The sequence below is a fragment of the Hesperophylax consimilis genome, chromosome 5 (genome assembly GCF_061612785.1).
Source record: "Hesperophylax consimilis isolate HC1 chromosome 5, BYU_Hcon_1.0, whole genome shotgun sequence".
Lineage (NCBI taxonomy): Eukaryota > Metazoa > Arthropoda > Insecta > Trichoptera > Limnephilidae > Hesperophylax > Hesperophylax consimilis.
This window is the reverse complement of record NC_142840.1, coordinates 4,249,957-4,275,593: the sequence shown is the minus strand read 5'-3', so window position 1 is coordinate 4,275,593 and position 25,637 is coordinate 4,249,957. Positions and strand designations below refer to the sequence as shown.

Here is a 25,637-nt window from a genome sequence, read left to right as displayed (position 1 = left end):
TGAAATAAAATAATAACACATTTTTTTTTTTTAACTTATTAAATAATATAAATTGTTCTGTCTACATAACGCCCGCATATCGCACTGAGCCACTCCCAACTAGCAAAAAGGCAAAATTAAGTATACGAGCACTCTTTTCAATGTTTAAGTATTTATTAACTTATTTGCTTGTTATCGTGGCTCAGCGCGTTTCAAAATAAAACGATTAGGTTGTAACAGAGACATCATCCTTTTGAAAAGGCTACGATATTAATTACATGATTAATGCACCCTTGTGGTGATTATTTTTTTACTGGCGCAATGTAAAATTGAATCAATATTATTATTAGAGTTTGAATTTATTGAAAACGTTTTATCTCTCTTAACAGAAAAACAATAAGATAATCCAGCAAATGCTCTCTGAATTATCTGTATAAGTTGATAACCAACTACAAATCTAAGTTAGCAGTGTTCGTATCTCGCCAGTGGCTTAATATCATTCCTCGTAATGACTCGAGACCAGATAAATGTCAACCAATAAATAATCGACAAGAGAATATCGCTGAGACCATTCTCTAGTGGAAGTGAAACGAACATTGATTTTATTGTTTTTCTGTGGTTACTAGTTAATCCATCTTGTTCGAAGTCACTTTTTGTTTCTTGGAGATGAGGGACAGGAAAAAAATACAGAAGGTCAATTCTTAGAAAATATTTATTTATTTCCATTTAAAAAACTCGTGTTGAACATTACAAGTAGTTAGATATCGTATCGATTCGCTATTGCAACAACATTTCTTTGAAAGTGTTTAATATTTTTGATCTCTTTAATAACTTCACTAATGCATTATATATTTTATAAGATATAATAATATGTTGTAATAAATTTTAAATTTACGATGATGAACTTAAAATAAAGTCGTGTTAAACACAGTGAATTGAAAAATAGTTATTACTGTAATATAATATTTACATCATAATGAATATGTTATGGAATAATTTATTAATTCATTTTAAATAATTATTTATATACACACTTCGTCCACTGTCTAGACTTGGCCAGGCCAGGAGATAGCCCGAGATGTTCTTCCCAGTTCCCAGCGATATCCTCCCCAGGCGATATTACAGTCGCCTCTTCGGTTACCGGCTTCGCAGGAACAAAGCCACACTGAGTCTGAAAAACAAACAGATTCCTAAATCTTTTGTGAAACTTTTCGTCCGCTAAATTTCATTCCGCTGACAACTAGTTACTGTTGTTCCTTTAGACGTGGTTCACTGGAATTACTCGGAATTGAACTAGACAGAAACTTTATAAACCAATCACGTTAGTGAAATTTGTAATTACATACTTTAAATTCTTTATACGTTGTATCAGAGTAGGAACAGACTGCGACATTCAGTCCATTTTACGAAATGCGAAAAACTTTTTTTACGAAACCTTTGTTTGGAAGTTGCTTCTAACTTCATATATTATCACAATTATATAACTTTATCTTGCTTCTAAAAGGGTCAATGTCAGTGTTTCAAATTTCGCGAGACCGATGAAGAATTGCTCTTTCGGTCAAATGTAAATAAGAAAAAGCGATTTCATAATTGATTGACTTTAAAAATTCTTTCTCGATATTGAAAGATTTTTCAGTATACTGAAGATATCTCAATTTTGAGGACAAATCGCAAAAACATATTTATCTAAATTTTTCATTGGCTCATTTAAGATCATGCCGATATTAAAATGTAATTAAACATTCATACATTGAAAATAAGACATAAAACAAATGTTTTTACTTTCTTGTTTAAAATGGTAAATTCTAAATAAGACTGTCCCAAACTCCTGCAACTTATAAACTTTCGATTACCCGCAAGAACAGCAAGACACAATACTAGATTCTTCTGCAGTATTTATACCCAGGGGCAACTACATCGCTCATTCCCCGGTACAACGGTTTCACAATACGGGAAACCGATACTTTGATGATATTAACATGTTTAATGTTAATTTGTTGAATTTTGTGGATCATACTAAAAACAAATTCTTACCAAAGTCTTAAACCTTTGATTGTCTCTTTGTAAATCAGCGAGTTATTAAAACTGTTTTATCTATTTAATTTTATATTTATTATTTCTTTCTGATGCTCAAAATTATGTTTCGCGATAAAGTTATACTACCTATATATTTGCGTAAAAGCTTTCCTAAAAATAGATTAATAGTAAAAAGTTCTCTCCAACAAGTAAAAGTAGTATCCTAATTGAAAATCGGGATAACCAAATATAATCCCCATTCAAAATACCATTTTCCTAAATAATAAATGACTCACCCTATTATAATTTTATGTAGAGATATGTAACTCGCTCCTGCCGCTCCCATAGACTTCCCCGTGTTTGGTAAAACCGCAACTCCTGAGAAAAAGAGACATAAAATAATTATACATTGACAAGTACATTTCTTCTTCTTTTTCTTTGAAATACGGTTTAAACAACCTCGAACTCAATGAGAGCACTTCATATCTTAAAATGCTTGAAAAGTTTTGCCTGGAGAACAACTTGAATGAGAGTCGTGTGTATTACGACTGCGGACATTTTTGAAAAGAAAAGGTTAACACACTTATGACTTTAGACAAAAACAACAAAATGCTTTTATCAAAAAGGGTTGCTTTTGTGAAAGTACATTATTCTCATATGAGGATTGCTAAGTAGGCTTTATTGACACCCAGTCTCTGGAATTGGATTTTAGCTGCTGCGTTCAAACTATTTTAGCTTTCATATTTTATTCATAGTTTAAAGAACAAACATTTGCGAAGTACAAGACACACAGACTTTTCCTTTAGAAATCAGGTTTGTGTTTGATGAATATTCAAATAAAATGTACCAATTATGTGAGCTGAAAAACTTTTGGTTATTTGCTATGTAAATCGATGTCGAATCTAAAGGGAAGTAAAAAATTATTAACCCTTTCAATACCAGAGTTTTTCCTGAGGAGCTTCACGTTCCTAATCGTTCTATATATTAATAAAAATTAATATATCTTGATTTTGGGAAGCAAATAGCTCCGTATTTTTTGTATCGCTTGTGAAGGATACTCCTCATGGAATCTTTTTATCCGCTAGATTACAATCTTTATTCCACCGACAAATATAGTAAATATAATGAGGGATTCCGTTTTGACTGTGCTTGGACTGGAATCCATTATCATATTTATGTTTATATATGTACACAGCAAATTAATATTTGAAAAAAAAATAAACGATTGTTGGTTTGATAATTTTGTTCCCTTGCTAAAAGAAAATAACCTTTTGAGTCCTAAAATAATAAAATACTATTTTTAAAAATAACTTAATTAAAAACCATACTTAATTATAGACCACAATTTTTCAAAAAATTATTTAAGGCGTTATGAAGCATAAAATATGGTATTATGTATATTGTTATATGTGGAAACAAAAGTGCCGTGCTGAAAGGGTTAACATTCAAAATATAGTTGTATAAATATTATTTTTGTCAAAAAAATCATCAAAAAAAAGAATAGCTATATATTATAGACAAAAACAATAGCTTAAATAATAGTTTTAAGGTGAATCTTTTCCGTAATTAGATTAAATGACATACAATTCTCATCCAATCAACCAATTAATGATTTTTACAATATGTTATTATATTTTATTTCGCCATACCGACGGAAAAGAGCAATCAAAACTTTTTATTAACGAAGTTTGCGGTGTAAACAAAGTTTTTTGTAAAAAAAAATTAATTTTAATTCTTTTTAAAAATTTTCATCCTTACACATACTATTTTAATCACGAATTCTATCAAGACTGTTTAAGCTTTGCCTTAAGCTATATACTACCCTTTCCCTGTTAATCTTTTTTTTTCCTATTTCATGACGTGATGTAATTTTATTGGACCACAGTCTAAATATGTAGATTATAAATAAAATGTACCTCTGGTGTACAGGAATGTGATGTTTTCTTTTCATATTGAAAGAGGTCAACTTATATATTCCTAATAAATAAAACTCGTGGGAGATCTCACGTAGTTCTTTATACCCTCAAAGCGAGGACTTCTACCTATCAGAACAACTCAACTAAAACTGCCTTCATATCCTTTTATACTTACATTTACCTCATATTTGTAATCTTCCCCGTAATATAATAGTGCATGCCATGAATAAATAAATAGTTATTCAAACTTCTACAGAGTCCACGATGCACCCAATTGCATTAGCACAACTCTAAAGCCAGCCATGTGCTACTGCTTTACACAAATTTCAATAAATCTGCATACTTTTTACCCGTCAAAGGCGCCGTGTTGGAAGAGCAGAAGAAGGAGGGTAGGCTGTAATAGGCCCTCAAGAGGTAATGTAATCGGTTTGTAATGGAAATATTCCAGCAGACATTAGCCCATGAAGTGACTGCCCTTCTTTCGACTTTTAATTTTCCATGAAAGTCTACGAAAAACTTTTCAATGGTCCGCAATGAACTTTAGACTTTCAAAGATTAAAATGTCCTCTCCTCTCCGCTCTTAGACAGCCGCTCAATTCAATTATATTTTCAATACAGAATTAATAATTTGATTAAATTTCGGAGACATTTTTCAATGGTTAATTAGTAAGTTATCCGGGTTGGATTTTAGGAAGGAAATGTTCTTTGAGATTAATATTCGTGAAAGATATAAAAATAACACTGTTTATTTTCTGTTAAATAATTAATGTTGGCATTAAAAGATTAGAAAAATATTTAATCTATATATTTTTTCATCGTAAACAATTTAAAATTGTTACTATACTAGGTAATATGGTAGCTTATGTAAGTTATTATAACTGACACAAGCAAATGATTTGTTGATTAGGGAGAAATATACATTTAGGCTTTTTGGAACTGGTTTCAGTATTTCATAATCCCATCAAAGTTCTTACCATAATGTATGCATCGTCTTTTTAAAGATTCTCTTGAGAATTTTAATCTTAAAGAACCATTCAAATCACAAATCGTTTCTTCTAACTCCTTTCCAATCCCAAGCACTGATTTCCTGTGAACGGATATAATTATTATAAGAACGTCGCTTGCTTATCTAAGTATTTGAATAATTTGCTTCATAAATAGTAAAATCCTAAAATGATGTCGCTCGCAGCGAGCACTTTACAAACTGCATATTTAATGCCCGACCCACCCACCACCCCTTTCTCCTCCCCGCACCAAGTCACCACTTACATCTTCGGATGCACCGGGATGCTCATCTGTTTAATGGATTGTGGTTCATGTTCATAGCGAAGTTATTACGAACAGAAATAAAATAATTACTGGAGTTCCAGCAAACGAAACGCCGCACCATTTGGCTTGTAGGTTACATTGACTATCAAAAACGTTGGAGAGGCATTTTAAAGTGTCATATTTGATCAACAGTTTTTATAAGTTGTACTTTAAGTATGTTGTTTTTATTTGCAAGTAATTTTAAAGTGTTCTGAAGATAAATATAGTTCATTCCAGCATTTGTAATCCATTATAAGCTCTAGTTATTCCTCAACTTAAAGTTGTCGTAGAGAAAGGACGCTTAACTAAAGTTAATTAAACGATAGTTAGGTACTAGTTTTAATGCACTTCCTAAATTTCCTTCAGTTTCTTCGTTATATAACGTCACACCAATGAAAGCCAATTTATAATATGCTGAAAGCTTGTTTAGCTTTGATTAAAAGTTTAACGGGTGCAGCTTGGAAACGCATTCCTTTGTTAAATTTAACTCGCGAAACAAAGAAAAAAATCTCACTCAAACTTTGTAAAAATAGATAATAAATAAAAACATTTCTCTGTTAACTGAAGAAAAGAATAAACTACATATTTTGTACACAAAATAATAATGTATTGGTAGATTTACTACAGGTCGCTGACCAGAATCTTGCCTTTATTGAAGGCTTGATTATTATTCGAAACTTATATAAAAGTCCCCATTTTGTAAATATATGGGGCGAGGGTTAAAGACTTTATTGTTTATCAAATAGCTTTATTGAAAATAAAAGCAAGTGAAAAACAATTCGGCCATGTTTTAAGGGTTCCGGGTTAAACCTGCAAGGTAGGTATTCCATCGCTTCTCTATATCCCCGTGTGTAAGAATCCAATATATTTTTATTATCATGTCTATAGAGGGTGCTCGAGCTATAAATTTCTAAAGGGTGTCATCCACTGTTGTAAGATTGTTCGATCAAGGCGAGTAATGGAACTCATATTTTCGATACAAGAAATATTTTTTTCACCCGCCTTTTTGACAAGAAAAATAGAGTCATTGCTGATATAAATATACTGTGTCATATAATCTTTTACTGAATAATAGCGCCAAGAACGTAAGCTGTTGCGAATATCATCTCTGAAACAAAACTTAACAAGGTTTGAATATTATTATGCAGATTAATTTCTTTAGTTCAATGATGTGCAAGGACATACATGTCACCAAAAATATCACTACAGTATCATGTGATAAATTTGTTCTGTTTTATTAACTTTTCTTTTGTAAATTTTGGCCTACCTTGCCGAAGGGTAAGGCTCTCAACTGGCAAGATGGAGGTCGGGGGTTCAAATCGTGGTGTGCGCAAGTTAATTTTATTTGATTATTAATTCACAAATTTGGCCGTGTTTGGTTACCAAATCTGAATAGCCAGGAATCTCTCCACCTTCCTCTCTCCATCTCCTTCTTCTCCCCACTATCTTCAACCTCACAACATAACTAACTAACTCACTCACTAACACCAATTGAGAATGCCAAATTCATTCAGAAATGTAAGTCAGTAAATGCAAAAAAGGATAACACAGAAAAAATGTACTTTTTAATTGCGTATTTTTTACAAACTGCTTGGTGTGTGAAACAGTTACGAATATAATTACCACAAAACTTAGAATATCGTAATATTTGATATTCTATTTTTATTATCTTCTCATTTTATATTCACATCAATTATTACATTTGGAAAATGTAATAATTGATTCAAGTACTTACAATTGGAAAAGTAATAATTGATTCAAGTACTTACAATTGAAAATTTTAATAATTGATTCAAGTAGGTACTTACAATTGGAAAATATAATAATTAATTCAAGGTTCTTACGATTTGAAAATGTAGTAATTTTGTCACGGTTCAATTACCCCTTTGAAATTAGATGCTGGTATTAATTTCAATAAATCAGATATTTGTTCATATTTCATGCGGAGCTACTCTCTAAGCTTCCCAGTTCATGAATTCTGTTCATCGGTTTACCCCCGCACTACTCTCAAATGTTAACTACTCAAAGGGTTGCTTACATTATGTTTCATTAGCTAATGTACCAACTACACAAATCGTGTATGATGTTATGAGATACTGGTATCTGATACACACTCGTACAACTGACAATAATCAGCCTCAAACTTCAAAGGAAACCTAATTAAATCGCAAAAAATTACAATATTAACTTAGGTACTAGGGACGTGCTGGCATTATTTTACCTAATGACTAAACCTAATGTTAAATGGAATAATCAACAAATGCCAAGTAATAGAGATCAATGCGCACTCGCGTTACTTAACTGCTTATCTTTTGCAAATTTAACCCAATTTAACCATTTACCTAACAAATACGGTAGAATTTTGGACCTCGTCTTCTGTAACACTTCAGTTAATGTGTCGCTTGCCGACCACCCATTAGTTAAAAAAGATGCTCATCATAAATCATTGATTGTAGAACTAGAATTTCCATCCACTATTGCAACCCTCTCAACTCCTCCAACAATAAAATTATTTCATAAAGCAGATTATGCAGAGATCAATGAGAGACTGAAAGAAACCAACTGGTCAACCGTTATAAATGCACTGGATGTAAATACAGCGTTATATTCGTTTTATATTATAATTGAACAGATTATCGAAGCGTTTATTCCTAAGATTGTTGTGAAATCTGGAAAATACCCACTATGGTACACGGCAGCCTTAATAAAAATAACAAACGAAAAATTAAAATTCTTTAGAAAATGGAAGCGCCATCGGAACCCCCTTGATTATCTTTCATTTTCATTGCTTCGCAAAGGGCAAAAGACCGTCGCTTCAGCAGCTTACAAAACCTACACTTCTACGATAGAATCTGGTATACAGCATAATGTTAAAAAAATATGGTCCTACGTCAATTCTCAAAGAAAATCTCCTGCCATCCCTGATCATATGATTTACCGTGAAAAAACTGCTAATGACAGTAGAGGAGTAGCCAACTTATTTTCTAAGTATTTTGGATCTGTATTTTCGAATGCTCAACCTGCACATACAAGCAATGCCAGTCTTTGCTCTAATTCAAATAGCATAATCAACTCAATCGAGATCAATGAAAACATCACATTCAAATACCTTAAGTCCATTGATATCAAAAAGGGACCAGGGGATGATCAACTTCCAAGGATCTTCATAAATTATTGTAGTCAACAATTGACACACCCCATTTTTGTTATTTTCAAACTATCGCTATCTGAAAGAACATTTCCCGACAAGTGGAAAACAGCCTTGATTACCCCAATATATAAAAATGGCAGTAAAAATAATGTATCAAACTTTATCCAAATTACCGATACTAAGTAAAGTATTGGAAAAAATTGTTTACGATCAATTATATTCTACTATCTCACCCTCACTCTTAAATAATCAACACGGCTTCATGAAAAATCGCTCCACAACTTCAAATCTTGCATTTTTTACCAATTTTCTTCATCCTCAAATGGATATGCGATGCCAGGTAGATGCCATTTATACGGATTATTCTAAAGCATTTGACCGTGTTAATCATAATATTCTTTTACAAAAGTTATTAGGTCAAGGAATTCACGGTGACCTCTATAGGTGGATCGCATCATACGTCAATAATCGGCACCAAATCACGGTTGTCAATGGTTTTGCATCTTGCTTAGCGGAAATCGTCTCAGGTGTGCCCCAGGGGTCGCATCTTGGACCACTCTTATTTAATATTTATATAAATGACATTTACGTATGCTTCAAAATGGTTACTTTGTTTTATACGCGGATGACATGAAGATTTATAAAGCTATACAGTTTTTTTGTATTTCTTTGGCATTCACTATGTAACAATTTCTAGAAATTTTTTGTTTTTAATGAGTTTTATTATTCACAATGTACATTTTTTACGTATAAATTTAATTAATTAGTGACCGGTTTCGACACGTCCCTGTCATTAACTAGCTATTTTAAAACTGATAGTTTTAAAATAGCTAGTTAATGACACGGACGTGTCGAAACCGGTCGCTAATTAATTAAATTTATACGTTACAAATGTACATTGTGAATAATAAAACTCATTAAAAACAAAAAAAAAGCTATACAGTGTTTACTCGATTGTATGGAATTGCAAAGCGATCTTGATAATTTGTGCGTATATTGTGAATCAAATTTATTGTCCTTAAACATATATAAGTGTCACTTGATTACATTTACTAGAAATAAAAACAAAATCATCTATCCATACAACTTGAATAACAAACCTTTACAACCTATGTCTACGTGTAAAGATCTAGGTGTTTACTTAGATAGCAAATTAATTTTTGACAAGCACATTGAACACATTATTTCAAAATCCTACAGAATGAGAGGTTTCTTATTAAAAATATGCAAAGTTTTCAAAAATGCTAAGACTCTGAAAATTTTGTTTAGTCCACTGGAGTATGCTTCCACAATATGGAATCCTCAATGGTATACATATATTTAGTAGAAAGTATACAGAATAAATTTTCGAAACATTTACTCAAGAAATACAACAAAACTACAAATAATATGTTAACTTTACAAAAAAAGACGCACATTGTCAGACCCGTTGTTTCTACATAATCTGCTAAATAATAAAATAGATAGTCCCGAATTGCTATCCGTCATTGGTTTAAGTGTTCCAACGAGGCGTACCAGGCACACTACACTTTTTAATATTGAAGCCAACAATACCAATGCAGCAAACAACTCAGTAATTACTCGCGCAATCACAACATACACCCATTACGAAAAATTACTACATTTAGACATCTTTCATGATTCCTTTCTAACATACTAACTTATTAAATTTCTTAGCATGACATATTTCAAAAATATGTTCACATAATTTTTCAAAACTCCTGTGTATAAACAGTCAATTAAAATTTGTGGGCTTATTATAATTAGTTTTTTCAATTCATTTATTATTATCTATCTACACACTCCCTTCCTTTTATAACAATCTCAGGCGAAATTACGTAATGATATTTTATGGACATACGTAATAGGTAATACAACTATGTAATAAATAAAAATATCTAACTGTTTATTATTGTACTGTGTATGTCTTAACAAATAAATAAATAAATAAAACCGCAAAACCTTACAAATCTGTCGACTAAAATTAACGACATTTCCACATCGTTTTATTCGTACACTGGCTAGCGCGTATAATATTTTCTACACTCTAGACTTATCAATCTAGCTCAGTACAGTTATGGATTTAACCGTGTATTGATGTGTGAACATCCAGATACTTCCCAACCTTCTTCTGACTCCTCTACTTCCCCTTCTCATTCACTTCAGCCTCACAACATACCCCCGTTGGAGTGCCATAGTCCCACTGGCTTCAATAAGCCTGGATCCTTGTGCGGTATACAGGGTGTTAAGGGACGTACTTTTCTTACTTTAACCGGTAATTCCTGACATTATTTCGAGTAAAAAATATTAATTAAATTTTATTCCTTGGTAACTTTCACAAAAAACTTTTTTTCACATATCGTCACTGGTCACTCAGCCGTGTAACTGCCCAACTCCTCAAATCAACCCTTGCTTCTCAGTTCCTACTGATTTTCTATGTTTTTTTTGAAAAAATAACACTACAACAAGAATCTAACCGGTGACCAAAATTTCTTTTGCATATTTAACTCCAAATGATATCAGGAATCACTGGTTAAGGGCGCTCATTATCACCTTGTGTATATAATTATCAAATAAAATATATTTAAACAAATTGGCATTATAGTAGACTGCCGACTCAAATTTAACTCTAAATTTTAATTTTTAAATAAGAAAATTGCAAAAAAGGTTATTTTTTTAGGAAGAATAAGGAATAAATTAGATGTGAATACAAGTAAATTAGTTTATAATAGTAAAGTAGCATTTCATTCAAATTACTGCTCTAATGTCCTTTTCTTGTGCAATCAAGCTCAGATAAAGATATTGCAAATAATTCAAAATAGAAGTATGCGAGCAGTATTAAATTGTAGTAGGTATTCTAAGATAATTATTATGCAGAAAAAACTAGGAATGTTAAGTGTGAGACGGTGAATAATTGACGATACCCTAATATTTATATTTAAACTAAAAAATTAGGTGCTCCCAAAATACATGTTTAAGAAAGTTTATTTTAATTACGGAACACAGTTTATTTTAATTACGAACCCCACGAGAAACTGTTGAGATTTAAGACTTCCAAAGACAAATTTGTCGGGAACCCAAAATAATCTGTATTTTAATGGATTTTAGGTTTTTAATGAATTACCGACAGCAAATAACCTTGTTACTGTTCGTGGGTTATTCCTAAATATAACTAATTAACCATCAAGCCATTTCCCCTCAGGAGTAGGCAGAAAGGACGGACCGCCAAACAACTTGGTCTTGGCACACACTCCTAGCCTCATTCACATTCATACATCGTCTCATACATACTCGTCTATTATTCTGACACTTGACATGGCCCCACTCAAGTTTCTGATTCACCCGGTCGTGCCATGTCTTCCTCGGGCATCCACGATTTTTGTTACCATTCACATTTGCATCGTATATTCTCCTTTCACTCCTTTCTTCGCTCTACATGCCCAAATTATCTAAGCGTCCCTTTCTTGATCTTACTCATTACGCTTACATCAGCCTTGCACTCTTTGCGGATCTCCACATTCCTCACACGATCATACATGGTTTTACCACACATAGATAAAGAATAAGTTTTAGATGTATTGTAAAGTATCCTCAATGTAATAGAAATAAGTTAAAAGGTTTATACTAGGTATAAAAAAGTTATAAGTAAATATAACAAATTTAAAAAAAGTCACCGGATACCAAAATTTCATTTTCATTAGCTCCAGATAATGTCAGGAATCACTAGTTAAAGTAAGTTAAGTACATCCATTGAGACCCTGTATATCAAAAAAATGCATTTTGGTTAGTCATGTTCGTAACTTAAACGGTTTCGTAACAATAAATTAAGACTTGAAGTAAAATGACACTAAACTGTGCTACCTAAATGCTATGTTATTATTTTTATTATTATGCTTCGTGGGTGTCATTTAAACACCATTCAGTCAACTATCGTCCTTCCTCTACCAGTTGCATGCTTTAATAATGTACCTCAGGTTTGCCATCAGAACCTCTGTTCTGAACCATTATTCTCGATTTCTTTGACAATTTTATGCTAGAGGCTGCTGCATTTAGTCCTACATTAATTGAATTTCTTGCACTCACTATTCTGTCAATGTCTTTATCAGCATTTCCGCCGTTCGTGAGAAAACTTCCAGAGTTCTTGAAATCATTCATCCACAAATTCATCGTACGACTTAAACTATTTTTGTGTCAAACTTCAGGCTTAGTATCAGAATAAACTTATCTAATGAAAGCGTTCACTGATTGTAACATGGCAGCACTATTATATGTAAGATGTTTTCTGAATACGGAAATACTATAGTGACTCCAAAAATTAATATTATAGGTTGACACACGATGAATAAGAAAATATATGTTTTTTAATATGTTATTCGGACGGTTTATAATACAAATGAAGAGAATTATTTTCTTCATACATAATTGACAGTGTCTCGTATAAATGATGTCATCAAACTCTAATTCCCGTGATTTCAATAAACACTTCAAATCCAGTGCGATTTTTGTGACAAAAATGTCTGCTTTAAAACTGAGCTGAAAATGCTTGCATTAAACTAAAGTGGTGCATATTGTTACAAAATCATGGACACACACACATCTGCCCTTATGATGGACAATGTAACGTTGTCCGAAACGTTGGCTTAAGAAAGAGTTAGCGCAACACGGCATAACACCCCAAAAACAGAAACAAAAATTTGATTGTATTATTTATTTTTATTTCTTTGCTCTTTTATACATATGAACATAAAGTAAAATAAAATTAAATGAAATTTATGCAAAAAATGTTCCAAATGTAAAACGTGGTAGAGTCTAAAATAATCCGTAGCTGTGTGCAAAATAGTGAAATAAATAATTTTGTTAACACCTCACCAGGAGAATCTGTGACGAATTGTTCGCATAAAAAAATACTTGTTATTGTATAATATTAAATTAGTGCTAGTTAAAGTACACTATTATAGTATATTTAAAGACAGAATAACGTATTGAAAGAAAAATAATAGGTACTCTATGTGAAGTGAAAAAAAATTACAAAAAATTGCCGTAACTCCACGCCGGAGGCCTTGAGGAAAAATGTTTCCCTAAGAGCCTGTGTCATATTTGGAGATGCTTTGTGGAAAACCTTTTGTAGATATTTCATATTGAACGAGTCGTAGAAACGACCCATTCTCATATAATGCCAATTATGTACAAATGTTGGGTTTTCATATGGCGTGTTTCCTGACTATGGACCAGTGTCGAATGTATTAATGAAGCTAGTTAATGAAACAATTAAGACGAAAAAATAATTAAATATAAAATATATGGGTACATAGATGATAATTAATGTAAATATTTTAAAATATTATCAATTTATTTATACACTAATGGTCTCTTTTTAAATAATAAAAATAATATATAAATATAATATATAAAAATATAAATTGTGTTATGATTGATTGGGGTAGATATGTTTTCATTTTTACTAAGTTTAGATAGGATAGGAAGATATTTATTTGTTTTTGTGTACGAATACATTGCAGAAATTCTAATTAGTATGCTTACCAATGAGGTTACCATGCAGCACGTGGACCGCCACTGTCGCATTGGCGTATGTCTCTGGCGTCGGCAGCGTGTAGGACTGGTCGGGCACGGACGAGGGTGCCGCCGCAGCCGCCCCGGCGCCCGCACTCGGGCCCGCGACGCCCTCCGCCTCGGCGGGTCCCGGGAACGCGCCGCAAGTGTACGTGCCGGCGTGTGACCGCGTTACCTGCTCGACCACCAGCGTGCAGGTCGCGCTGTCGGACCCGGTTACGTTGCAACTGCGGGAATTAAAATGAACTTAACACTAGAGACCCAAATAATGTAAAATTATGTGTGGCTTTCAACACTAAAACCCATATAATCATAAAACGATTGAGGAACGATGGACATAAGAACCATACATTGACTCGCTCCGATAAATTGCATTATAGTGACCATTCCTCGTTTTATAACGGAAAAACACGTTGTAATTTCGATTGTTTTATGACAACTCAATATAGTTAGAAATAAACAAATTAAACACCTTTTAAAATGATATAAAGTCATTAAAAAAATGAAATACTAAAAACCGAACATGTTTGACATAGTTTTTTTATCACTTTCAATGACTTTTAAAGATATAACTCCGAGAAAAAATTATATAATGTATTTTTAAAGTACTACTCAAAATGGAAAGAGGTTGTTTGCGTCGTACATTCATAAGAGGTATACGTTCACTATTATTCCACAGTCTCCGAACTACGTTCATTACAAAAAGTGTGTTGATTTGTCGTTGTGTTGAGTTGTCCGATTACCATTTTGCCCCGAGGAAGAAAGGGTTGTTCCGAAACCGGTAGCCATGAATAACAAAATTTAATAATAAAAACAAAGTTATATCCTATTCATACTAAATCTGGGTTTCAATCAAAGATTTAAGTTTTAAATCTTAAGGCCCCGTAGTAAGCGTTCAAAGATGGTTTAAAAGGGCGATATGTAATTACGAATATTAGAGGGAGCGCGCTAATATTAAAAAAACGATAATAACTAAGCAAAAATTATATTGTTTGAACTCGTTTGAAATAAAGCAAAAATCTTTTTACCAATGCTTTAGTTGCATTAAAGATACACTGTGAAAATTTTCATGCCTATAACACATTAAATAACAGATCAAAACGTGTTTTCAATAATTTTCGGAGCTCACTTTTGTATTTTTTTTCTGTTCAGGAAATTTCACACAATGAACGTTTCGGCATACAAAATGCATAGGTATTATCTTAAAATTAACATTTATATTTATTGGGAACTTGAAAACTTAAAGGGTTTTAACGAAAAACTTGTTATAAATCGGTATAAATTGGTTATGCGGGGACTTAAAAACATCAAAGATCTGCTACTGCAAAAAAGGTAAAAATATTTTCCGTCAATTTCTGTGTTTAAATTTATAATTTACGTTCGTAAATATATAATATCTCTTATGTGGCTTAAGGATTTATAGTGAACACCATAATTCAGTATGATGGAGGGACGCTAAAACAAACACTTACAATCTTATTCCCTAGTACGCCGCTGCAGAGTTGGTATAGCTCAATATTACTCAACCTTTTTTTTCTTCAGGCGACAGACATATTTGTAAAGTAACGATGGCCGTATCGCTACAAGTATGATGAAAAAATCATTAACCATCCCGTATTTGGTTTGGTAAGCCGATATTTCAATTTAAACTGTGCTGCAAACGGGTATCACTACTTTTTTACATTTTCATTACGAGGCAAATCTATTTATGTCAAATTTCGGTAAAAAACGGAATTATACTGAGGGGCCAACCGGTATAATTTGACAGCTTCTAATACGGCCGGTACACGCTTCCGCAGCGATTAAGAGTAACTATTTCCACTACCGCAGACTTATACACCCGTATAATATTTATACCACGATTATGAGTAAGACGGTTAAACTCCACTGTACAATTCCACCATTTGAGGTGTTCACGATCCATGCAATTCCGAGCGAATGAATTACCATTATTTTACAAAAAACAAATACTTACGGAAAGTCATTCCCTCGGTTATCTTACATCCCACAACAATACTCATGATTGAATAAATATGCAATATTGATTTTTTGTGCTGCGGTCATAAGCAAAAGGAAACTATTTGGAAAATATATAATTTAACTGAATATGATGATTTTTTATTTTAAATTCTGACCCCCTAAAAAATGTCTCAGCAAATAAATTTGCTAAGGGCGCTTTACAAAGTGGTAGTATTTTAACGTATATTGGCTGGTTTTGAGTGAGTGATGCCAGTTGCAGACCTCAGTTTGCATGCCAGTACGTATCCAAAAACCCAATGCTAGTCCCAGCTTTTTAATCTGTTCACAAATTTTGCAAAGGTTCATGCGAAAGGGTTTAACCTGTCTGCACCACTTTTTAACCTTTGGGTGGTCGAGTAAATTGGCGTCACAATAACGGGTCTTCTTATAAGGCATAATTAGGAATCGGTAAAAAAAATCTGTTAATTAAATAAATAAGTAATGCATTAAACTCGACCAGCGGAGGATGACACAAAATTACAAATCATTAAAGAGACAGCCTTTATCTTCATTTAAAAAAAATATGCTCCAAACAAAATGTCGAAAACAAAAGCGTCCAACATACCTACTGCTCGCACGCTCATATTTGGGACAGATAATACTATTCATGTTAATAAAATACTAATCCCAAAACACCCTTTTATCGAAACAATGTATTTAAATAGGGGTTTGCAGTGTGAAAGATTTATTCGAATTCAACAAATATATTTATAAAATGTATGCTTGTAAAAATCGTCCACACTGAGAAGACTAATTTATTAAGAATCTCTTCAAATTATTCGTATTCCGGTTACAACGGGACTGTAAGCCTTTAACAAATGAATTGACAGGTTTCCTAATTATTCCTCCTGTTCATAAAAGTTATAATATTTTCACATTTCGTCATATATGTATTATCAGGACAAAAGCTGGTGCATGAACACGTATCTCGATATATTCTGAATCTGCTACGAGTTTATTAGGAAACAGCATTGTAGCCCGTTTTCATAAATACTCATTTTTTCCGTGTAGACGGTAAATAAGCAAAAGGAAAAAACCAAAAAATAATATCAATATCCCTTCCACGTTAATTAACATCGGAAAATACGTCAATCAAAAACATCAAGGCATATTTTAATTGAATTATTCTGTCGTGTTACTGAATGACAAACAATCAATCGCAGGTACTTTATCAAATTCAATTAGTAAAATCTGTTCTGAAACGATCGTGACTAGGTTGGATTCTCCAATAACTAAGATATTTATTGATGATTAAAAGGGATACGAAAAGTACCATAAATATTTAATTACTTCAAAAATATTTGTATTTTCTTGTTTTAATAAAGGGGTTCTTTAGAGTAAGCCAAGTAAACAGTTAAGATGCAAGGATTCAGATGCAGACATTACTGCCAGATGCAGAGAATCTCGTTTTCACAAATGAAATATTTCTATAACAATTTGTTTATAAACTGAATACGCCTCCTCTCAAGGATAATATTTATTTTGTCTTGGAAAATATTATTTCATTTCGACATTGAAGTACATAAATAAGTTCCAAATATAATACGTTTAAAAATTTAAAGAAACCTGGCTTTGAATTCTTCAGATTCAGGGGCAGATTTCTCAGTTAGCCCGCATAATGAACTTCTTAATTATTTCGCTTACCTCAGCGTGGCCAGACGCTACGAGCTACGACTAATGCTCGCTCTACGGGAAGTAAGTAGCGTTCTACAGTTCGTAGCCAGATAGCTCTACGGATCCGTGGCGTAGCAAGTTTTCTGCCGCTAACTGGATCATAGACTGTTATTCTTAAAGTGAGGCAGCTTAAATATAATGAGATTGTTATGGACGCCTTTATTTCAGCAAAACACTCAATTCAATCTGTTTAGAAAGCGCCTAATTTTCACTTATTTAGCTACATTTTTATTTGATTTTCTCCCTAAAGTGTTTTAAAAGATTTATTTTAGACGTTATTATCATACTTTTTAGGGTATAACAAAATATTTTATACCTACAACAATATTTTTAATCTACCTTTTCTGAAAAAAAAAATGCAGCCATTTAAATTAACTTCTTATCACATTAATTTATGTTGAAAATTGGTTTTTTAAATAAATTCTTTAACTTTCAGTACCGCCCTGGTGAAAAAAACATATTCAGGAATTGAATGCTTGAAATGGCTTTAGCCATATTTGGTGACTAGATCTTAATAACCGGGTACTTCCCCACCTTCCTCTTTCTCATCTCCTTCCCTCCTCACTTCTTTCAGCCTCACAACAAACCCCATTTGGGGATACCATGAACTGATTCTCAATGATTTGGAGCAGTTCGTACTCTCGCGCAGTGCTCACATTAAAAAAAATGTTTTCACCAATATTTATTTTGAGGATGAAGAAATTTAAGCATTGCCTACCGGATTACATTAATGTTTATCTTCTTCAAGTTGGAGAACATTATTTATGAATGTACATAAGAAATGCCTACATATTAAACGGAGAGTGGTGTTTTCAGAGTGCCACACGCTGTACCAACACGAAGGTTCAACCTTTTTTTTGCAATTAAGCCTTTTCAATAATATATCACGGCTGTTAGGCGAGGACCGACCTCAACAAGGGTTAGAGTGATTTTTTATGAGATCATTCCTGGCCATGGGTATAAGAATACGTTTTCTTAAATTAGTTAGAATTTAAAGGGTTTTCACTCGTCAATCTCTCAAACGCGCGAAACCTCAACCAACATATTACAAGAATGCTCAATAAATATCAACGAATACTATAGCATCGAATTAATGAAATCCGCACAGGATTGTCAAAACTAAAAAAATGATGGAGCTGGAGTGCTCTTGAAGAAATCTAATAAACATGTTCAATGTAACATAACTCACCCTATACAATATCTAGATTAAATACCAACATCTTTGGGGGAACCACAAACACCATAAACACGCGTGTATAGCTTCATATAGAGTTTCACTCACATTGCTAAAATAATTACTAAACACACTAATAATGCATCGTCAATTTTTTTTATTCTTCTTTATAAAAACCCGCTTAACTGCCAGAGCAGTTTGTCTGCAGGTTAATTTTACAAAAATAATTATATTGCTGAAGCATAAATACAAAGAGAATTTACAATTTAGAAAAAAAAGGGAAAGAAGAACAATATTATAAATGATTACAGAACAAAGATATGAAATATGTAGAATTATAGATACAACAATATACTCAAACATGCTCATAGGAATGTGCATCACACATACATAATCAAATAACCAATTACAATACAAAGATATGACTTGGGTAGGTTGGATGATTATAAATTATATTCTATAAACAAGTGATTCTCAGCGGGGGCGGCGTCCCCTCTTCCCTGGGGGCGTTGGTATGATCTGGGTGGGAGCGGTGATAGCCACGATGGTAAAGGGTAGGGGGGCGGTAAAATTAAATGCGGGCAGAGATGTTTAAATGATTTTTTTTCAATGAATTTAAATAAGTCGTAGGTACCTACATCATTGCAAGAATCTTACATTTGAACCGTTAAATTATTGATACATAGGTTGTATTATTATAGACTAATAGAGTTTTTGATAATATTGTTTTAAAAAAATCTTTTTCAAGTTTCGAAAGCAATATTTCCAAGTTAAAAATATTCTCCGAATGCTGGAAATTCACTGAATTCAGTCATTATAAGTGGAATATGTGGCTTGTGCAATGATGGACGAATAAACTAGAAGAGGATCGAATTCATGTAGTCATTCGAAAGCCAATAACTACCACGCTACAAACCGGTATGTGGTGATATTTCTAAAGACGATGACGCTTAAAATAGGTAGTTTGGGGGTAAAGGTGGGAAGAGGGGTGATAAATAATATACTCGGAAAGTGGGCAGCACGACAGACAAGGTTGGGAATCTCTGCTCTAAACGAATGATACCAAGCGAATTCTGTAAACCAAAATTTAAAACTACACGATATGAATAATATACATCCGTGAATGTTAATTGTTACCAAGAACTACACAAATTATAACCGCTTTTGTCATAATTTTAGTGTACAAAAAAGAGTGTTCAGCATTATAGAAGCTAGCGCATGACAAATATAGTTCGAGTTGAAAATTAGAACAGTCTATGCAGCATCGTTAAGCAGGTAAATTGCTTTACTAACAACATAAATGACCTTACTGATCTTACTTTAAGAACCTTACTAAGTAACGAAAACAAATTACCGACAAAATCGTTGAAATCTTTATCGGTCTATTCGTGGTTGGGAGCTTGAGGTAGGAAAAGGCTAGTTTCCCTTGTACAGTGTTTTACCTGATGCCCTCAGTGAGGTGGGCGGCGCCCCTCCACCAGCCCAGCAGTTCGGGCGGCTGCAGCAGTTGGGCGGCAGAACACGTGAGCTGCAAGAAGCTGCCGGACTTGTAGTAACGCTCCACCACCGCCCGCCCGCTCTCGTCCCAAATGCTGACTTCGGGACCTAAACAAAAAAAATATTTTTTTTTTATAAATTCAAAAGATTACAATTTTAGTGATTTTCTCAACTACCATTCTAGGCTCAGTCCGTATTATGGTAGCTGTATATGATTTATTAAATTAAAATTAACTTTTAAAATGGCTGCCTCAATACAGGCCAGCCTAGTCAGGCCGGTTGTGAGAAACCTCAACTTTATATATTTGTTAACATGTATTCTTAGTTACATATAGTAGCAAATTTCTTAAATAAAAATATTATTATTGTTATGTAAGAATAAAAAAATAATATTTTGTAGAACAAATAATAAAACATAAGGGAAATGAATATTTCATGGTAAAACAACAAATTAAAATAATAAAATTAAAAAAATTAAATAACATACATATTACTATGGAAACCATTTTAGAAATAAAAATAAAGATTAAACTGATTGATAAAAAGATATTTCAAAGAACAGAAAAAGGTTTTGAAGAAGAAGATAATACTAATAAATTTCAACGAAACATAACAAAGAAGAAAACGTAGCTTTCGCAATTTGTAGACCTAGATGTTGGTTGATATTCTAAATATTTTATTTCTGTTTTATTACGAGTATTATTATTATTTTATAATGTTTATATGCCATATTATGTGTATGTTTGTTTGAATTCGTGCATAATATGTGTCTGTACACGTACAAACCTTAAACTAACATAATCTAATCATTTTTTTCACCGTTAAAAGTCCTCATTGACAAACCACTAAAAGGTAGTTAATTGTTGCTTTTTTATCATATCACTTGCATTTCTTATTAAATCAGTATTTTTTTTTGTTTTTGAAAAATGTATTTTTTTAAATAACTAAAAAATAATGAAAAACTGGTAATCGAACCTTGGATCTCTATCTTACTGAGACGACGCCTCTAACCACTCGGCCTTCTTTATCGGTTCTGAATTACATAGGGAGGCGGGTATGGGTACCGCGGCTCTTGAAACTATTGATTGGGTTACCAACACCTCTACCATAGGTCACCCCAAGTGTTTCAATATATTAAGTGATTTAGCAGGGGTGCCAACCTACTGTGTGGTGGGCCAAATTCGGAGAAACTGGATGAGGGAGTCCTTCACTCCTGGACACACTGCCCCTTAGATTCCCACCCGCCCATCATGCCTTTTATTCCTTGCTAGATCTTCCTATCCTTAATTTCCTTAAAAAACCCTCCACACGTCATTACCAAAGATGACATAGGCCTTGATTGAAATTATTTTCCTCGAAGCCTCGTGTGTGGAGTTAATGTAAAAAAACCCAATAACCGGGTAAATTTTCAAGACACTAGTAATTGTTTGCCTAACATCAGCCTGAAAAATTGTTTCAGTTATGACGTTTTTAGTTATATACATAAACCGTTCACACAATAACAGAGTTCGATGTACCTACCTTGAGAGCCAAATGCAATTCCCACATTTCTTAGCATCATGTATTCGCGTGGAGTTAATTTTCAATTTAAAGTCATGGTTCCATCGTTGCTAAATATGAAAAGTATTAGGTTTAGGGTATGTATCTACTTCATACATTAATATTCTATCATTTATGCATATAATAGTAAAGTTTCCTGTAGGTATTATGTTGATATACAGCATTTACTTAGTATGAGTACTAGTATGGTATATATCCAACCTATAACAGACAGATTACTCATAAATTATTAAGGTTTAATCAGGAGTTTCGGAAAATAAATTACCTGACGATTTATGAGGAGAGGGGGGGAAAGGTTGTTTCAAAGAAACTGAGCCTCCAAGATGGAGGCTTTTCTGGGGAGCGACTTAAAACCTAAGGTATTGAAGATCATGTTGAGAATACTGTGGGCGTACCTTTTACTTTGCAATGGAGTCACTTTTTACAGAAATATTTTAGTACACTATGATTTTAAATGTTTTTTTGTCGAGTTTTTTGCTAAGAAATCCGCATTTTTTGAAGGTTGTCTTACGGTTTTACAAGGAACCACCATACTAGGCCCATCTCCGTATCATGGTGTGTTTGGACTGTAAAATCATACTGGTTCTACGTCAAAATAAAGTCCTATTATGATATAACGCACACTGAATTTTAAACTTTGTTTCTTTTAAATAATAGAGAGAATTTAATATTTGGTGTGTAAAAAGAAAGAGAAAAGCAAATATTTCAATAAAAGTAGTTTTTTGTATTTTTTTCATTTTAACGAGGAGTGCTTTGTTCATGAAAATATAATGCCTTAATACTGAATTTATTCATGCCTTGGGATTAAAATGTTTGTTTTCCTTATGTTTATTAAAATAATAAATCTTAATTTTAATCGCACGATATAACTCACGGGAGAGCGAGGTTAATGTATCACGGGTGACACACTGCGGAAAAATGAAAATAAAGCCTAGATTGTATTTCCACCCTCTTCCAGCAAAGTTATAATTGGCTTGGGAATAAAACAAAAGCCTTCAAGTTCTGCTCAAGAACATAAACAAGTGAAAGAGCTTGTTCCTCCGCTCTATCAGGTACAGTACCACTTACACATATGGCCGCTCTGCACTGTAAACAGACAGTCCCCACATTATATATTATTGCAAACCACGCGAAAATATTGATTATTTTTCGCTACCCATTAAGCAGCAGAATTTCAAGAATTGTTGATCAAAATATCAGACGCTGTTCCAGAAACAGCTTACATTATTTAAGACTGCGTTTATTGCCCGATTTTTGTATTTGTTCCTAGTTGTGTTGAATATTTTGACTTATTCTAATCATAAGCTTCGTTCAGAAGGACCGCACAACGCACGTGAGCAGCTACTTACTAGCAAATAAATAATTTAACCTTCAGAAGGGTAAAATAAAGTGTACGACATCAATTGTGACCATCATTTGGTATTCTGGCATTTGCATCAAAGTATTTATACACATATTTTCTAGTTAGGAGCTGTATAGTACATTTTGCACGAAGCTATTGACGATAATTTGCCTCCGTCAGATAGTCAATAACGTGTGTTAAATCTTAATCCGAAACTGATGCAATTTTTATCAAACTGAATAATGTGCTTTTACAGAATAAAGCTATCAAAAAACCGTTTTAAATATAACCCATCAATAACTGTCCGAATATTACATCCATATATTAATCCACAATATCCAAAAAAGATTTATACACACGAATTTAATATTTACAAATAAATCAAGAAAATGGAACGCTACATAAGACAACGTGAAAAATATACACAAATTCAGCAAAGACTGAAAGTGGTAAAAGAAAAAAGTCCCCGAGGTTATACACGTATACAATCTCCTTCCCTTTAGCCAGACAACAAAAAATAAAATAAACCTAAATTCATGAAAAAACTGTTTCATCTTCAGATTTGTGAGCATAATCAAAATAAACTTATGTATAAAAAATAATATTTAACAATAATATTAAGATTTTTTGTATATACTTGTTAACCCTGGTGGGTTGAATTATGAGACTTTCTCTCACACAAAATATTAAACTGTCCAGCATGTGAATAACGAGTGATAATATTGCTTTCGTCTCCCCTGCATACTGACCGTTCCTCTGGGATGTTAATGCGACTTGAAACGACGCGTATAGTACTCAAGCCTTTTTGGATATTACTACGGAGCGTTATTTACACTTGCTTCACTGCCATGAGCGATTCCAACATTGAGCGACTGATTACATAAGTAACTTTTTATGGTACATTTCTAAACAATATCTTTATAAGTTTTAAATCATTGAAAAAATTAACCATTTTCATTTGCAGTGTTTTGGAACATAGTATTGTTGATGTAATTAATTTATTCCCGATATATTGAATATTTTCTAATATTTTCGTTATTTTTAGATGGATCAAGATTTGCAGTCATCGACAACATAACAAATTTAGACGATGCTGTAGGCACTATTGCTTCATGGCAGAAGAAGAAGATGTTATTCATTTTCACGATCCCATCAGTTACGGACTGAGTGATCATTCGGAGCATGACACCGATACTGAGCAGTCATGTGAAGACGACGAACAACTTGAAGCTGCTGCTGAATGTATAGGTTCCTATGATTGAAAGAGTCATAATATACATTGGAAGACACAGACTTACAAAATGGTATATTCATCATAATAATATTTGAATTGAGTCGTTTATTTTTTAAATTTATTTATAAATAAATATATATTTAAATAAATTCCATATATTTTCTAACTTGGCTTCACATAGTTTTAATTTATGACGGAAAAGTGTTTTATTAAGCGTACATAAGAAAATACTAAAAATATCAGTTGTAATAAAGTTATGTACAATTTAAGATGAATGAGAAGCATGACAGAAAACAAATTCCTCAAAAAAGGGTGAATTTTGTGTGATACACCCCTGTGCAACGAGCATGTTAAGTACACGAGCTTGATATGTTCCGAGTGTCACAGTCTTGAAGAGTAATTTGAATTAGTCATTTTTTTTAACAGAAAATTATAAAAAAAAACTGTTTATCGGAAAAAAATTGCGTAGGTACTCTTCTAGAAATTTGGCTAAAAAACTTAAAAATTTATAAGGAATGATTGTTTCATTTATCAGTCCTAAAATGTTAAATTTAACAAGCTTGAGGGGGAAAAACTATACACGCAAGTAAATTCAAGGGTTTTTTAAGATGCAACGTCTGTTGGACTTAGAAAGTAAAATATGTAGGTATAATTTCGTATATTAGTAAGTTGGTTCAATATTCATCTAAGTAATATAGTACGTAATATCGTTAAAATAATATTTTTATTTGTCTTTTTCTGGTTATACCATAACTTAATTGAATAATATTTTTAAAAGACATTAATTTTATGTTTAACAGCACTAAAAGTTTTCCAAATATATCATTTCTTTCAAGGATGTTTGAGTTCTATAATTAAATTTAATACTATTCTACATAAGTTGTTTTGGTAGGAAACTTTATCGGTTCATGTCATAGAATGGAAATGGGCAATGTGAACAGAAAATCGTTAGGAAGACTTTTAATATTGAAACACTTTTATTATTACACCACTAATCCAGTTCCTACCTGTATTGCCTTTTCCCTTGTATTGTTCCATTTCCTAAAGGTCTCCTTACTTTCGAAAAAATCAAGAATGAAGATTTTTGAAAAAAGAAACCCAGAGCAATTGTCATTTTTTTTTATGTTCGAATACTCACTGAGGCATATAGTTGCATATTTTTCCCCCTTGTATAAATTATCATCCGTAAGTAAAAA

General features: G+C 32.7%; 1 protein-coding gene across 1 annotated transcript in view; it reads right to left on the bottom strand.

Moving 5' to 3' along the window:
* Positions 1-752: 752 nt before the first annotated feature.
* LOC149423440 (uncharacterized) overlaps positions 753-25,637 on the bottom strand; it is a 172,166-nt gene continuing 147,281 nt past the window's right edge. The window contains exons 6-9 of the mRNA XM_089631968.1: positions 20,251-20,413; positions 13,912-14,168; positions 2,292-2,373; positions 753-1,150 (exon numbers count right to left, since the gene is read on the bottom strand). Of these exons, the coding sequence (XP_089488094.1) occupies positions 1,117-1,150; positions 2,292-2,373; positions 13,912-14,168; positions 20,251-20,413 (536 nt within the window). The 3' untranslated portion in view covers positions 753-1,116. The remainder of the gene's footprint in view (positions 1,151-2,291; positions 2,374-13,911; positions 14,169-20,250; positions 20,414-25,637) is intronic.